The 14,510-nt window shown below is 43.8% G+C and overlaps 1 protein-coding gene across 5 annotated transcripts in view; it reads right to left on the bottom strand.

Annotated features, from left to right (window-relative positions):
* Window positions 1–14,510, bottom strand: part of LOC133499934 (zinc finger SWIM domain-containing protein 6-like) — a 95,913-nt gene that overhangs the window by 31,010 nt on the left and 50,393 nt on the right. For 4 of the 5 annotated variants that reach the window (XM_061818378.1, XM_061818379.1, XM_061818380.1 and 1 more), the window contains exons 3-4: window positions 6,622–6,978; window positions 2,756–2,904 (exon numbers count right to left, since the gene is read on the bottom strand). In XM_061818378.1, the coding sequence (XP_061674362.1) occupies window positions 2,756–2,904; window positions 6,622–6,978 (506 nt within the window). Of the gene's footprint in view, window positions 1–2,755; window positions 2,905–6,621; window positions 6,979–7,743; window positions 7,880–14,510 lie in introns of those variants that run through there. The other variant, XM_061818382.1, reaches the window with a different exon arrangement.

Raw genomic sequence — 14,510 nt, 5'->3', positions numbered from 1 at the left:
TACATTTAACCGAAGAAAAAAAAAAAACGCGCGTAAATCTAACCCTTACATTGTTAAGAGATCTTTTGTAACAAGTGTTCTTCTGTCACAAAAATGACATACCTGAATAAATCTGACTTTTAAGTAACTTTTTAGTTCCCTGCCCAGTAAAAGGCGAAAACCGATGACAGGCTTCTGTCATTCTTCATCCAAAGTCATCCATGCGAATAAAAAGCAAAAGAGTCAACATCTTTTCACGAGCGGTTTTCAAACCGCTTCTTAGATGCCTTGGGCTTTCCAATTCACCTTGATTCCTAAACGGAACATTTCATTTTCACGGTCGCGCCGTGCCACGCAAAGAAATAGCGACGAGCATTTTGGCCTTTTGTCCTCTCAAAATGTTGCACGGGGGGCTTTGCGCGTCCTTGCGCTGATGTCGTCTGGCGGGGATTGATCGCCATTCGAAGTGCCGTCGAGCCAGGAAAATGCGAAGCCGCACGTGCATCCGAACCGGAGGTCACGAAGAATGCGCTCGACACGTCGCACTTAAACCTGGGAGGCATTCTGGACGTTACGGACGCAAGTGGACGCGCAATTCCACGTCAGTATAAAGGAGAACTAGTGTCATTTTTTTATTTAGGTGTTGCCTCTCACCTGGCTTTCAAATTCCATCGTGTACATAAACAAACGGGTGTAATGTAAAGTGCTTGGGGCTGAGCGCCTTGGATGTTCCTGGTATTGCTCCGCTGACTTCACAGTACGCACAATACAGTACCACGGCAAAGTGGACCACGCGTCTGGGCTCCAATACAAGAACAGTATCAAGGTATCAGAAAACTACCGGAATTTCTGGCCTACAAGCTGCGACTTTTTTTCCCCACACGCTTTCACCCTTTTTTATGCAGTGATGCGGCTAATTTGATCTTTTTTTTTCTAACGGCCGCAAGGGGGCATTCGAGCGGAAAAGGTTAAGAATGAGACCGGTGCCGAGGAAGTGATTTTTACCAGCCCTGTTAGCACTGCACTAGCGTTATCGGGGGTGCCAGCGTGTTGCTGCTGCGTTACCGGCGTGTCTCAGTGATATTTACCGGCCCTGTTAGCGTTAGCACTAGCGTGGCGCTAGCGTTAGTGCTGACACTAAACTCTGCGTACCATCTTTCTTTATAAATATCTCGTGTTTCATTGTGGATTTCAATATGGGCTAGTGGCTTTCCTTTACAAATGTACTCGGCAAGGCTTGTGACCAAGTGCGCTCTGTAGGCCGGGAATGACGGTATTTACATTCACTCAAGGAGTCGAATAAGTACGGCCCTGTTAGCGCTGCGCTAGCGTGTTACCGCAGTGTCTCAGTGATTTTTACCAGTATGTTATTTTTTAACCGGCCCAGTTAGCGTGGTGCTAGCGTTAGCGTTAGATCGGCGCCGCTAGCGCCGCGCTAATGCTAGTGCTAACAAGGCCGGTGCTAGCGTTAAACTCTTTCTGTGTACCATCTTTCTTTGTAAATATCTCATATTTCAATGTGGGCACTTGCGACTTTTACGCAGCTGTGGCGTATCTATGTACCAAATGGTATTTCCTTTACAAATGTACTCGGTGAATTTGTAGTAGTCACCTCTCACAACTGAGCTTTATTAGGTTTTAGTGGCATCCATTGTATCGGGTTTATTTATTGAATATACTTTACTTTATGCATTTCTTCATCGATGCAGTTTGCCTGCAAAGTTCGGCCTGTCTATATGTGACGTGAAATAAAAATAACTTTTCAGTAAACAGTGGCTGTCCCTTGCTGGATGCGCCATCCACTTATGAAAAACAAATAAATGCCTCTCCAATCTTACTCCGCCCTTTTATTTTAGCGCATACAGCACAGGTGTCAAACTCAAAGCCCGGGGGCCACATCCGGCCCGCCGCATTACTGTATGTGGCCCGCAGAGGCAAATCATGTGTATCAACTTCCATGATTGTTTTTGTTCAAATCTGTACCAAAATTTCAAATTGTATATATGAAAACGTCGAGACCCTTGATTTCACGTGTAAATATGATGAGACGGTTAAAGATATTTATCGTTTCACAGCCATAACGGCCCTTTGAGGTCAGCCGCAAGTACAATGTGGCCCGCGACAAAAATGAGGCATACAGGGACGCCCCGTTTTGAAGTACTCTGTGTCGCGACCGAAACAACAACATCTACAGGAGGACGCAAAGCCTCTCGGATTGATCAAAGTATGGAGTCGACCTGCTGTCATGCTGTAACCGAGTTCCGTGCACATTTTTGATGAATATCTCCATAATAATCCATTTTGTTTTGCTTCTCTCAACTCTATTTTTACTTGACATACATGGCAAATATTATTGCAAAACTACGGCCCCGGGCCATAGCGTATTTTCGTAAAGGCAGAATATTTGTCGGCGCTCTCGTGCTGGATATTACTTGATTGCGGGGGTGTACCTAATGTTGTGGGCCGCAACTAAGTACTGGATACATACTGCATACGGTGCATCGTTCACTGGCTCCCTCCAGCAATTAGCCGCAGGCCGAGAGGCCGCACGGCCCTTCTAATGCATGTGCCGACGCGCGTCGGAGATTACTTGGAGAACAAAGGTCTCCTCTCGCGGGGGGGCTGACGAGCATATAAGTGCACTAGAGAGGGAAAATATTAACCAGATACAGAGTAGAGACTACATTTGTCTTGTTGCGGTGGAAAAGGAAAACCAGAGGGCGGAATAACGCGGCGGCGTGAAAATGTTGAAGGGACGACGCCGGCGGCTGTTGACCTTGCTGAAGAGCAGGTTGAGCTGTTTGCCCGAGCCGTGGTATCCTCCCTGGGACAGGAAAAGCTTGACTTGCTCCTGAACTTGTTCCTCGTCCAGGTGCCAGCAGTTCTCATCGTCCACGCTGGCCCCCGCCGTGGGGTCCGGTGCTCCTGTACACACAAATTCTGTTGGTGAAGTTCTCTGAAGTCCGCGACACAAAACCCGAAATCGTCTCAAAACATTTTCGCTTTTGTTCTTTTTGGTACTTGCTTCAACTGATTTGAGAAGATCGTCCAACATGGTAGCCAAGGTCTTGTTTGACCAGCTCTCATTCAAACACTTCCATTTTTGTCCTATCAAAAGCACCCCAAAAAGTGCTGAATGCCATTTGAAGTGGAAAAATGCGTGAAAAAAGTTGAATTTCAAGCATGACATTTCTCACTTGGGTCAAAATGACTGTCTCAATTGACTACACTACATCGCCGTTGACAAAAATCAATCAATTATTTGTGAATGTTTTGTTTAATTGAAAGAAAATGGATAGATGGCTTCATTTTCCATCCGTCCATTTTCTTGGCCGCTTATCCTCACAAGGGTCGCGGGAGCCTATCCCAGCTGTCAACGGGCAGGAGGCGGGTACATCCTGAACTGATCGCCAGCCAATCGCAGGGCACATAGAGACAACTCACAATCACACCTACGGGCAATTTACAGTGTCCAATTAATGTTGCATGTTTTTGGGATGTGGGAGGAAACCGGAGTGCCCACCAGGAGAAAACCCACGCAGGCACAGGAAGAACATGCAAACTCCACACAGGCGGGGCCAGGATCGAATCCGGGTCCTCAGAACTGTGAGGCCACCGCTTTACCAGCTGAGCCACCCTGCCGCCTAAAATTGCCATTCCTACGTGAAAATCAAACCTAAAACGCACGATTCAATGTTTTGTATTTAACCAAATCGCATCACTTACAAAATTCCGCGAGCTTGATGCCAAATCGCAAAACAAAACAGAGTAAAATGCCATAGACAGGCTAACCGCACTCGCATTGCACAGGTGAGTCCGGGATCAAACCCGGGACCTAAGAACTGTGAGGCCAACGCTTTCCAGGTGCGCCACGTGCCACCATCTTTATTTTCTAGCTATGTTATCACTCATGACAGATTATTATAATCTTTACACCCTATCATAGGAGAGTTTCATTCAATTTGATTTGTTTTATCGCTTAAAACACACTAATTTTCTTTTTTTGCAGTGCATGTAATTATAAATAAGGTAACCCAAATATTATCCAAACCTTTGAAGAAATTTTCACACACTGTTCATAAAAGCTGATTTTTTTTTTTTTTTTTTTTTTACATGGTTTTTGTCGTGTGCGCGTGTGTGTCTGTGCGTCACCTTGAACATGTTTACATGTAAGGAAAAGTCAATAAAAACGATTGCGATAAATACAGAGCATTGTGCACAACAAAACCTGGCGGACCAAAAGATGAACAGTCCGAGGGACGTACTCGTCATTTAAAGCTCCCTGCAATCATCGACATCCCCTTCATCACTTCCCCTCAAGAGGTAAATAAGGGCTCCATATCGTGTTGATTAGAGGCGTCCAATCTCCCCTTTTTTTCTTTTTTCTTTTTTCCCGTCTGCATCCCGTTAATGAGGACCGCATCGATCCTCGCCGCAATTTGCCTTCACCCCTGCGTCGAGACACGCACGCTGGTAAAGGCTTGATGACAAACCGTGGACAAATGAGCGCGTGGATAAATACACGCATGGGCGACGACACACGAGGGACGGGAACGCCGAGTATTAGCTCTCGACACGCCATGATACAATCATATGAACATCCGGGGGACGCATTCTTATAATTGTATAATTCAGGGTAGATAATCATTGTGAATCAGAGTATATCATCCATTCAGATAAATATTAGCATTGGTTGGTTGTCGCGACAGGCGAAACACTTCTTCAAAAATATCATTCTATGGAATCCCATCTGAAAAGACGAGAAAATTAAACGTGATGGATGGTGCCCAACCAAAATACACACACGCCTGTGTAGCGATCACTTCACTTCAGGTAGGAATTATTATTCTCAATCTCAAATTACCAAAAAGTATTTATAATGGCAAATTGGCTCATTTGAGAACAATGCGTATTGAAAAAAAAAAAAAACGTCTGTCACAAAGGTTAAGTGTGGCCGCAATCGCTTCGGTGTACGTTCCATAGAGACGACTCCGTCCTCTTTTTTTTTTTTTTTTTTTAAATCATAGTTAATGAATGCGAGTTTGTGTAAAACCACGGGTCATTTTTTTGAAATATTGGTATTTGTATTGAATACTAGCTGAAAAGACGGATTCCGGCAAAGGTTAAGGTGTCGCCGAAGAAAACCGTCAAAACCGTCACTATGTGGGATTTATTCCTGATTGAGAACAGATACGGCAACAAATTATTCATATGCGTCCAGACTTTCATCGGCTTTCAAACTTTTCCTTGTAAATCTCGACGACTTGCTCACCAGATCCACTTGTAGATCCAGTTGTCCAAGACAATCGGAAGCGAACTAATAGTCCAATTCCTTATCGGCGGAAACATCGACTCCTCTGCTCCTCTATGCCGAGTTTATGTAATTTTTCCAATGTACCGTCGTTTATTTTCACCTTCTAAATGTCTGACGGTATCGGACAAGACTCTGGGCGTCGCGCTATAAGACATATTTTCGTGTCGTCTCCAACCGACCTAGCATTGAACAATGCTTTGCTCGACCGGCAATATGGCGGCGTAAACAAAAGTCACGTGATTTTATGACGCAGGCGCACGAGCTCTATATGGTAAGACAAACTCATTATCACGATAAAGTGAGTGCATGATAATCCCATATTGATATCGCTTGAGATTTGTAGTTGGGGGAAAAAAAGGGAAAATACATTAAAAGGACATTTCAATGCAAATATATCAATCATCGTGTAGTTTCCGAGACAATATCAATACATTATTTTGCCTGTGACAACCTTGCTATAATGATACGCCCAATGCATTGTCATAAACATCAATATACAGTAATTGTCAAGACTTTATCACAAATGTATTCATCCAGATATCATATATAGCATACAACATCAAGCCAATATTTTGCCCAGGCTAGCCAAAGTGTCACGTTACCGAGACTGTAAAATAACTCCCCCCAAAAAAATCCATGGTGATAAATGTTGATCTTTTTGTAACTGATTGTCTATCATCCATCATATACAGCGCAATAATATCATACATGACAAAGTAGCTTCCAATCAAATCTGATCGTTTGCATACAAGTCTCATCCCAAAGCAGCAACGTATGAAAAACATTCAATGAGCCTTCCGTCAAAGATTAACGGATGTCATCCATGCGGTATTTTTACTACGATGGCGTTAGTATTGCAATACTGCAAAAGTACAATAACCAGTACAAGAATCCCAGCGATACACGTAGCTCGTAACTCATCTTCCTTAATCGATCTCCGCCGTTTTCATTCCTAGCTAGCGTAACGCAGTAGCTCCTGTTACAATATGACTGAGCTATTGGAGTTTGCCCACAATTCCAAGAATACTGCGATACCCAGAATGATAAGCAACATATTGCACATCTGCCCATCAAGTCAGAGGAAAAAAAAAGTGAAGAAAAATGATGTGAATTGATATGTGTTTGACTGTGGAAGAAAAAGCTCAGAATCACAAAATAATGCACATTCGAAAATGTGTTGGGGCTTTAGTAATTGGTTGTTACACAGTACTAACACGGAGTACACAAACACAGCGGAATCGCCTTATGAGCGTAGCAATGACGATTTCTCCTCATGATACTTTAACGCGTCAATATTTGCTTCCAAGCGTAATCCCGCACATACTCACCGTGGACCTGGTTGATCTCGGAGTTCTGCGACAGGATTTCGTCGGCCAGTTTCTGGGCGGTGGGCAACACCTCGGTGTGGTGGACCGAGATCAGATACTGGACGAACTTCTGCAGCTGGTCGCGGCTCATCTGGAACAAGGTTTCCGAGATGGGCAGGTGCAGTTTGACCTGCTCGGGCTTGCGGACCCGATAAAGCGACAGCGCCACCACGTGGGCGCAGTAGAAGATGTCCTTGTTGCCGCAGGTGCACGTGACCGCCGTGATCTTGCAGCGGTCGAAGCTGACGCTGACGCTGCACACGAGTTCCGGGGACGAGGGTGTGGCGGGGTCTGTCACCGTGCCGCTCAGGTGGAAACCTGGAGAAGACAAAGACAAAAAAAAAAAAAAAAAATGGTCAAGATCAGTGGAAATACCGAATTCCACAAAATCAGGGTTCCCGCTCGTTTCTTGAAATGATTTTCCAGGACTTTTCCAGGACATTTTCAGCTGCTACAGCGCGAGTCAATTTATCACATATGTATTTCATATGTTCGATAAATGACCAAAACAATTTCCTTACGTTAATCTCTTTACTTACTGTATTTAGTTTACAGTACAGTTTATTTTCTGCGTGTAACACCCGCATTCTTAAAGAAAAAAATCAAAATCTCTGCAAAAATAAATTCAAAATACAAATATCAAAATAAAGTCCAATCCCTTCCATGTGTTCGATGCCTTTCCTTTGCACTTCGCCTTTTTGGCTTGCCAAGTCGACTTAAAAATCCTTCATGTTACTGAAACTGAAAAAACGTCAAGCTCACACCACCAGTTTTAATTCTACATGCCAAACTTTGAGGACAACCCCGCCATAATACAACCGGTAAAGCATGTCCTCCACACGTTTTGGGAGTACCAAGATGGCGACCAATGGCTTCAACCAATCGACATACCGCTCGATGTGTATGCACTATTCACTCCCTTTTTTTTTTTTTTTTTTAGATTAATCACTGCTTCTACTAGTACTCTTTGTTGCTCTTTGTATTTTCTGACGCTATGAATGCTCCCTGGCACCATGCTGCCTCTCGCTGGTCAGCCTTGGTACTACGGCGGTTATCTGATTTGGGCGAGGAGGCGAGAATTACCGCAAGAATTGGCGCACGCTTGCCAAATCATTTGCTCCATTGAAAAAGTCATTGAAGTCCGCCGCTCGAGTGAGACATCTCAGCGAGTTCACATCTGCGACGCACGTGAGCGACAATGGCGGGGATGTTCCAGAATGAATTCTACACTCCCTCTTTCCTCCTCACCCTCCCACAGCTTTGAACATAATATTTGATCTCATCCCCGACTGCGCTATCTGGAGGCGCGGCCGCTTTTTATTATGCCAGGATGAATATGAATGAGCGAGGCGGAGTCACACTCACGCACACGAGATGAGGGGATATGAAACAGACAGACGCACATACGTACGCCGGGCCACAGCATGAGATCATGCATTTATTAATCATGGGAGTGGTTAAGGAGGCTTATGAATGCATTTATGCGCTCAGGAGAGACTCGCCAAGTGCACGGGCGAAGACGTACATCACCTAAACATGTTTATCAAAGGGCGCCGTTATATCAAGCATGTATTAGAGCGGATATCAAAGCGGCTCTCCGGCGATGCGAGAGGCGAGGGACGACTTGAATATTTCATTGCTTGCAGATGGAAATGAGACGCATGCGTTGGCTAAACAAGAGGTCAGTTATCAAGGGGCTCGCGCATTTAAATCTGCAGGTTGGGCGCTAAATAAAACATGGCTTCCAAAGCACGGAACGCTTTGCGAGCAGTGCACCAAAGGAGATTCTTCAGGTATCCTTCTGTTTACCGGTGACTTTTTTATTTGCTATATTTCAGAACAGATTTCTGTCGTTTCCGCTTTGTCAAAACAGGCCTGTTCATTTTTTTTCCCATTTCCGTGGACTTAACGTTAAAAAGATTAAAAATTCAGATTAATTGATTGGGATCTCGGTAACATGAACCAGGGGCGTGTTAACAACAACGCTGTAACAAATACAGACAATTATGATGTTACACCCTGTTTAGGAGTTTCGTTAAATGTCGGCTCCAAAAATGATTAGCGGAGAATGCTTTGTTTTGGGACAGCCTGGAAACCACCAGCTTCTACGCTTCACACAATGCTGTAGGTTCATCTTAAAAAGTATGAAGTATGTTTTTCATTCCGATCATTAGCTAGTTTCGCTTTTCTTGTGACTCAATTCACAACATTAGCAAAGCTACAGGAACGCATTGTTTTGATGATCGCATTAAAGTCGGGCCAACACGAAACAGCTTTGAAAACATCTGACATGGAAGGTGATTTTTTTTTTTTTTCCCCTTCCCAGTATGAGCACGATTTACATTGATAAAAGAGGAATATTTTACGCACAGGGAGGATATTATTACATGGGTAATATACGTGCATAATTGACTAAAAAATGTTTACATTTTTACGATTGTACTAAAGACTTTGACCGACACAATTAAATTCCTTTGGGCAGTTATACAAAGTTAATGCTCGACCAAATGATCAAGATGTTACTTCACAAGTTAAAAAAAAAAAAAAAAAAGAGCACACTAACAGCATATACAGAAAAAAAAGCTACTTTTCTGAAATTAAAAAAAAAAACAGCGTAAAGGTCTGGGAACATTGGATTTACCGTAATTCCCGGCCTACAGAGCGCACCTGGTTACAAGCCTCACCGAGTACATTTGTAAAGGAAATACCATTTGGTACATACATAAGCCCCACCTGTGTAAAAGCTGCAAGTGCCCACAATGAAACACGAGATATTTACAAAGAAAGAGTTTAATGTGGGCGCCGCCGTGTTAACGCTAGCGCTGCCGCTCTAACGCCAACGCTAGCACCGCGCTAACAGGGCCGGTTAAAAAAACAACATACCGGTAAAAATCACTGAGACACTGCGGTCACACCCTAGCGCAGCGCTAACAAGGATGCACTTATTCATCTCCTTGAGTGAAAGTAAATACCGTCATTCCCGGCCTACAGAGCGCACCTGGTTACAAGCCTCACCGAGCACATGTGTAAAGGAAATACCATTTGGTACATACATACGCCGCAGCTGTGTATAAGCCGCAAGTGCCCACATTGAAACACGAGATATTTACAAAGAAACACGGTACACAGAGTTTAATGCTAGCACTAACGCTAACAGGGCCGGTTAAAATCGGACTTACCGGTAAATATCACTGAGACATGCCAGTAACACAGGAGCAACACGCTAGCACAGCACTAATGCTAGCGCAGCACTAACAGGGCCAGTAAAGGTCACTTCCTTGGCACATTTATTTCCACTCGAGTGCCTCCTTGGAGCCATTAGAAAAAAAATGTACAAATTAACCGCATCACCGCATAAACCGCAGGGTTGAGGGTTAGGGTTTTTTTTTTCAACGCACGCAAATACTGCTGAAAATATAAAATATTATTTGTGACGATTCTATCAACAGCATGCTTATTTGTGTTTCAACAATAACAAAATGTGCTGTATAATTTAAATGATTGGTCTACCAAACTGTTGAGTCGGCATTTATTGTTAAGGCGTGTTGCTTAACCACATGCACAACCAATCAGTAGTACACAAAGCAATACATTTTTCTGCTTAAGAGTTGAATCAGTACTTTTAAATGTAATCAGAGGGAAGGTTTTGGCCAGGTATTTGTACTTTACTTCACTTAACCGCAGGGTGGAATACTTTTGCCACCACTGCCGAGAACATAAAACCCTGCAAAGACGCGATCTGCACGAGAAGGAAGCGTTGGCGGAAAATATGCAAATATCGCCGCGCAAATGTGCTTCTTTCTTTTTTTTTTTTTCTTTTTTTTTTTACCCCTGCCATCGTAAAAGCCAGCTGGCAAAAAGGAGCACGCGTTTGCGAATAATATTCGCACAGGGTGTGGCGGTGTGCACGGAACGCGGCAGCCGCCTGCATCGGCGCTGATCAAAGCGAACCGTCACGCCGACTCACCTAAGTGGGACAAAAAGGATTACAACCGTGCACCTGCTGCGACAACCGAGGACTAAACCAGATTCTGTTGGCGTGCAACTACACGGAAGACAGAAGCCTCTGGGAAAATAAAAAAAAGTTTCACTTTTTTTGTTCTTACGATGGAACTACTCCACCAGTTGTGGGCCATGGTTAGTTAAGGGGATGACAAAAGAAAAAACTGATCAATCAACATTTTGATTGTCAGTTAAGCATCCTTTTTTTTTTTTTTGAGTTGACTTTCAATGGTAAAAAGTCACATATGTAGGAAAAAGTTATTAATAAAGCAGGAAAACATTCTTACTGACTGTTTCATCTCGTTCAGAGTACAGGGAGTCCCCAGTCTACGACCGAGATCCGTTCCTACACTAGCGACTTAACTCGAATTTCGACTTAATTGCGATTCCACCATTAAAATCAGAATTTACATCAAAATACTTTGTAATAAAAACAAACACAAACAAGATGATGTACTTAGCATGACTGCTGGGAAGTGGATGGAGAAGAAGAAGAAGAAGAAGAAGGGGAGGCTGTGCTTAGCTAGTGCAAAGGAACCTGGTCCTCAATCGTCTCCATCTCCACAAGTATCAAAGAACCTTGTTTTGCGATCATTGCATCCGACATAGGAACGAAACCCGTCAACACATGCGCTAAAATACGGGCTTTGTCTTCAATAATTGTCACCACGGTCGACCGACAGAAGCCCGAGTGAAGTTGTTGTCGCTCCTTTCTCCAATCTTTTTATGATCTTTGGTAATGGACTTTCTTTCGGCTGCAGAAACATTGCTACAAGACACAGCTTCCTTCTTTGGGGCGATAATCTCCGAAAAACGCTAAAATACTCCCGGCGCACAAACACGGACTAGCATTAGCCAGACAAAGTGCCGGACGGGGGACGGGCTCTGTCAGGTGGAAATTTCTTAGGTTGAGACCGTCTTAACTTGAGGACTCCCTGTACTGCATTTTACCGAGTACTTTTCCTTTTCTTTTTTTTTTTTTTTTTTTTTTTAAACTAGCGGGCATAATAGAAGTACAGTGGTCAGAACGTCCGCCTCAAGGTTCTGAACTTTTACACTCGAATCTTGGTTCGACCCGTCCGGTGCTGTCTTTCCATGTTTTCCCCATCCTTGTGTGGACTTTTTTTTTCAGGTTCCATATTCTGAAGTATTGCAAATTTGCTCCATTGGTACCGATGCGTCGATGCGAATGTGGATGGTTGGATGCCAAAATAGTGCCTTGCAGTTGAGACGTAGAGAAAAAATGCCTTTCCTACAAGAGGCCCACTGCGGCAAAGCGGAGACTGTGGACCTGTGCAGTCTTAAAGGTCTAATCCAGAGGATCTAGATTTTATTTGTATATCACACATTCGTAGCTGATTTTTCATTAAAAAAAATATATTTAAAAATTCTCAACACAACAGAAATGAAATAAATTAGCGCCACTCTCTAGCTAAGCGTTGTCGTGACGTGATGTCACATTCCGGAGAGTACCAGAACTTGCTGAACCCAAGTGACATTTTGAACAAATTTTCGAGACTGACTTTGACGCTATTTTATTTCATTGCTGCTGTGTTGAGAATTTAAAAACATTATTTAATATTAATATTTTTTTTATTTATTTTTAATATTATTTATGAAATTTTTGCTACATTTGTACAATAGACAAAATACATTTGCTCCGGATTAGACCTTTAATACTGCAAGCTTCTGGTGCTAACATTAGCACGTGTGTTTACATTTATCATTCCTACTTGTGTAATGCGTGCGCCGTGCAATATTAAAAATATTAGTGACAAAACTGCTTGACCTGTGAGCGGGCACGATTTATGCCAATGTTCTGTTCCTATTACGGCGAGGCAAAGTCTGAAATTTAACGTAGGTTACAACTAACCTATGCTAATGCAGTCATAAAAAAATCCTAATGTAAAAACACTTCTTAGTCATAAATTAATTCATGAATGAATAATTACATTGGGGCGACAGTTGCTAAGTCTGTCAGAACATGAGCTCGGGACCCAAAGGATACAAAAGTGTGAGTCTGACTACATACGAAAATGTAAAGAAAACAAAAGGCAATTATGTGTTGGAGAGATTCTAGTCTGCATGCTGGCTACTGTCGAGGTGCCGTTAAGCAAGGCATCGTCCCCACCAACCGAGCTCGAGGGGCGCAGCACTCTTTGCGGAACTCTTTCACTCCAAAACTCTCTTTGCATACTGAACGTGTGCGGTCTGGTTCTACGTGTGATGTGAAAAACAAAACAAACAAACAAAAAAAAAAAATACATATATATATATATACAGCGCAAATAGAATTCGACCTTGAGGGAAAAGCGATAAAAGGTCGCCATGGCGATGGCAGGGACGGTATCCTTTAAGATTAAAAGCCGGTACGCCGTCAAAGCGACGCTGAACCACTTTTCATATTTAAAGCGGCATATATTTGTAGCTATAATTGTCTGTGCGTGTGTAACACGTGTTTCAAGAGGAGTCCTGAGAGCGCAATGAAAAGAGGATATCAAAAACATGTGAGCGCAACAACAACAACAACAACAACAGGAAAAAAAAAAAAAAAACAGCGCACTCATGCAAAAGACTAAAGCAGCTGCACATGTATTCCTTCCTCCGAATCATTTTTCTCATCCCTCCCGTGAGGCTAAACGAACACAATTCTTCTTGAAATTCATCGCATGCGAAGGATGAAGTGGCAATAAAACTCATTCAAAAGTCTTGTTTTGTTTCGGCCTCCCACTGACCGAGCGACTCTCCCGCTTTTCCCACAGCTCTCTCTCTCTCTCTCTCTCTCTCTCTCTCTATTGACAGATGGGTAGGTAATGAGTCTCGCCTTTCCCCGTCCAATTGCCTGGGCACCAAAAACTGCCCCCTGCGCCAAATATGCCCTTTTAATTTAGCCAAGCCCCGAGTGCAGGGATATTACTGTTTAGTAACAAAACACATCTCCCGTGACTGCTGGTCGGGGCGGGTTTGAAATCTTCCACGTCTCACGTGCTCGCTATTAAAGCGGCCGGTTCCCACCCCGGTCCACCTAGCACCGAGCGCCCCCACCCCCCCCCGTGCCCCGTCCCCCTTCTCCCTCCACCTACCCACTCGCTCGCTCCACCTTCCGCGAGTGGTGCTCAGGGCTTCTTTCTGTGCCGGTTCAAGAGGCCGGCCTTGGCTTTCAAAGTAACCATGGAGGCCATTTTTAGAACAAGGCCTCAGCGAGGTTGCCCTAGAAACCCCTCCTGGCCGCAGCGGTGAAATCACACTTGGCCCGAGGCGTTGTGGAAGAGTGTGTGAACGAATGAATACATGCATATACATATACTGTGTATATATATATATATATATATATGTTCAAATCCCATACAGGCTTTAAGGGACCACCCACACTCTTTTGGTGACTGGAGGCCCTGCATCAAAGGGAACCCACCCCACACCCACACATAGACGCATGCGCACACCCCTGATTAAACATTCACTCTTGTCTGTCTTTGCACTTTTGAAATGTAAGCACTGGTAAGGTGAAGTGTTCCTCTCCGGACCGGCCAGGACCACCGATGTCCGTTCAACAAGAAGAAGAGAGGCCGAAAATAAATACAAATCCGGTCTGGTGATTAAAGGTCCGCTGTCATGAAACGCATGATTTTTAGTATGTTATTAATGGGAAAAAAGGCAGGCGGAATGGACCAATCTGTTTTTTCACCACACAACATGATTTTGACGTGTACGGCTTTTTGTCACTCCCGCCATGAAAATCCTCTCGAGGGATTTGTTTTTGGAGAAGAAGCAGGAAGCGACGTTAGTTATGTTATGTTTCTACTAGTTTTACCTGCTGGAAGGTAGCTCGTTGTTCCTTCGTGTTCGCC

Source organism: Syngnathoides biaculeatus, chromosome 4, assembly GCF_019802595.1.
Source record: "Syngnathoides biaculeatus isolate LvHL_M chromosome 4, ASM1980259v1, whole genome shotgun sequence".
NCBI classification, from domain to species: domain Eukaryota; kingdom Metazoa; phylum Chordata; class Actinopteri; order Syngnathiformes; family Syngnathidae; genus Syngnathoides; species Syngnathoides biaculeatus.
The sequence above is the reverse complement of the archived record's forward strand: the minus strand, read 5'-3'. Positions and strand labels throughout refer to the sequence as shown.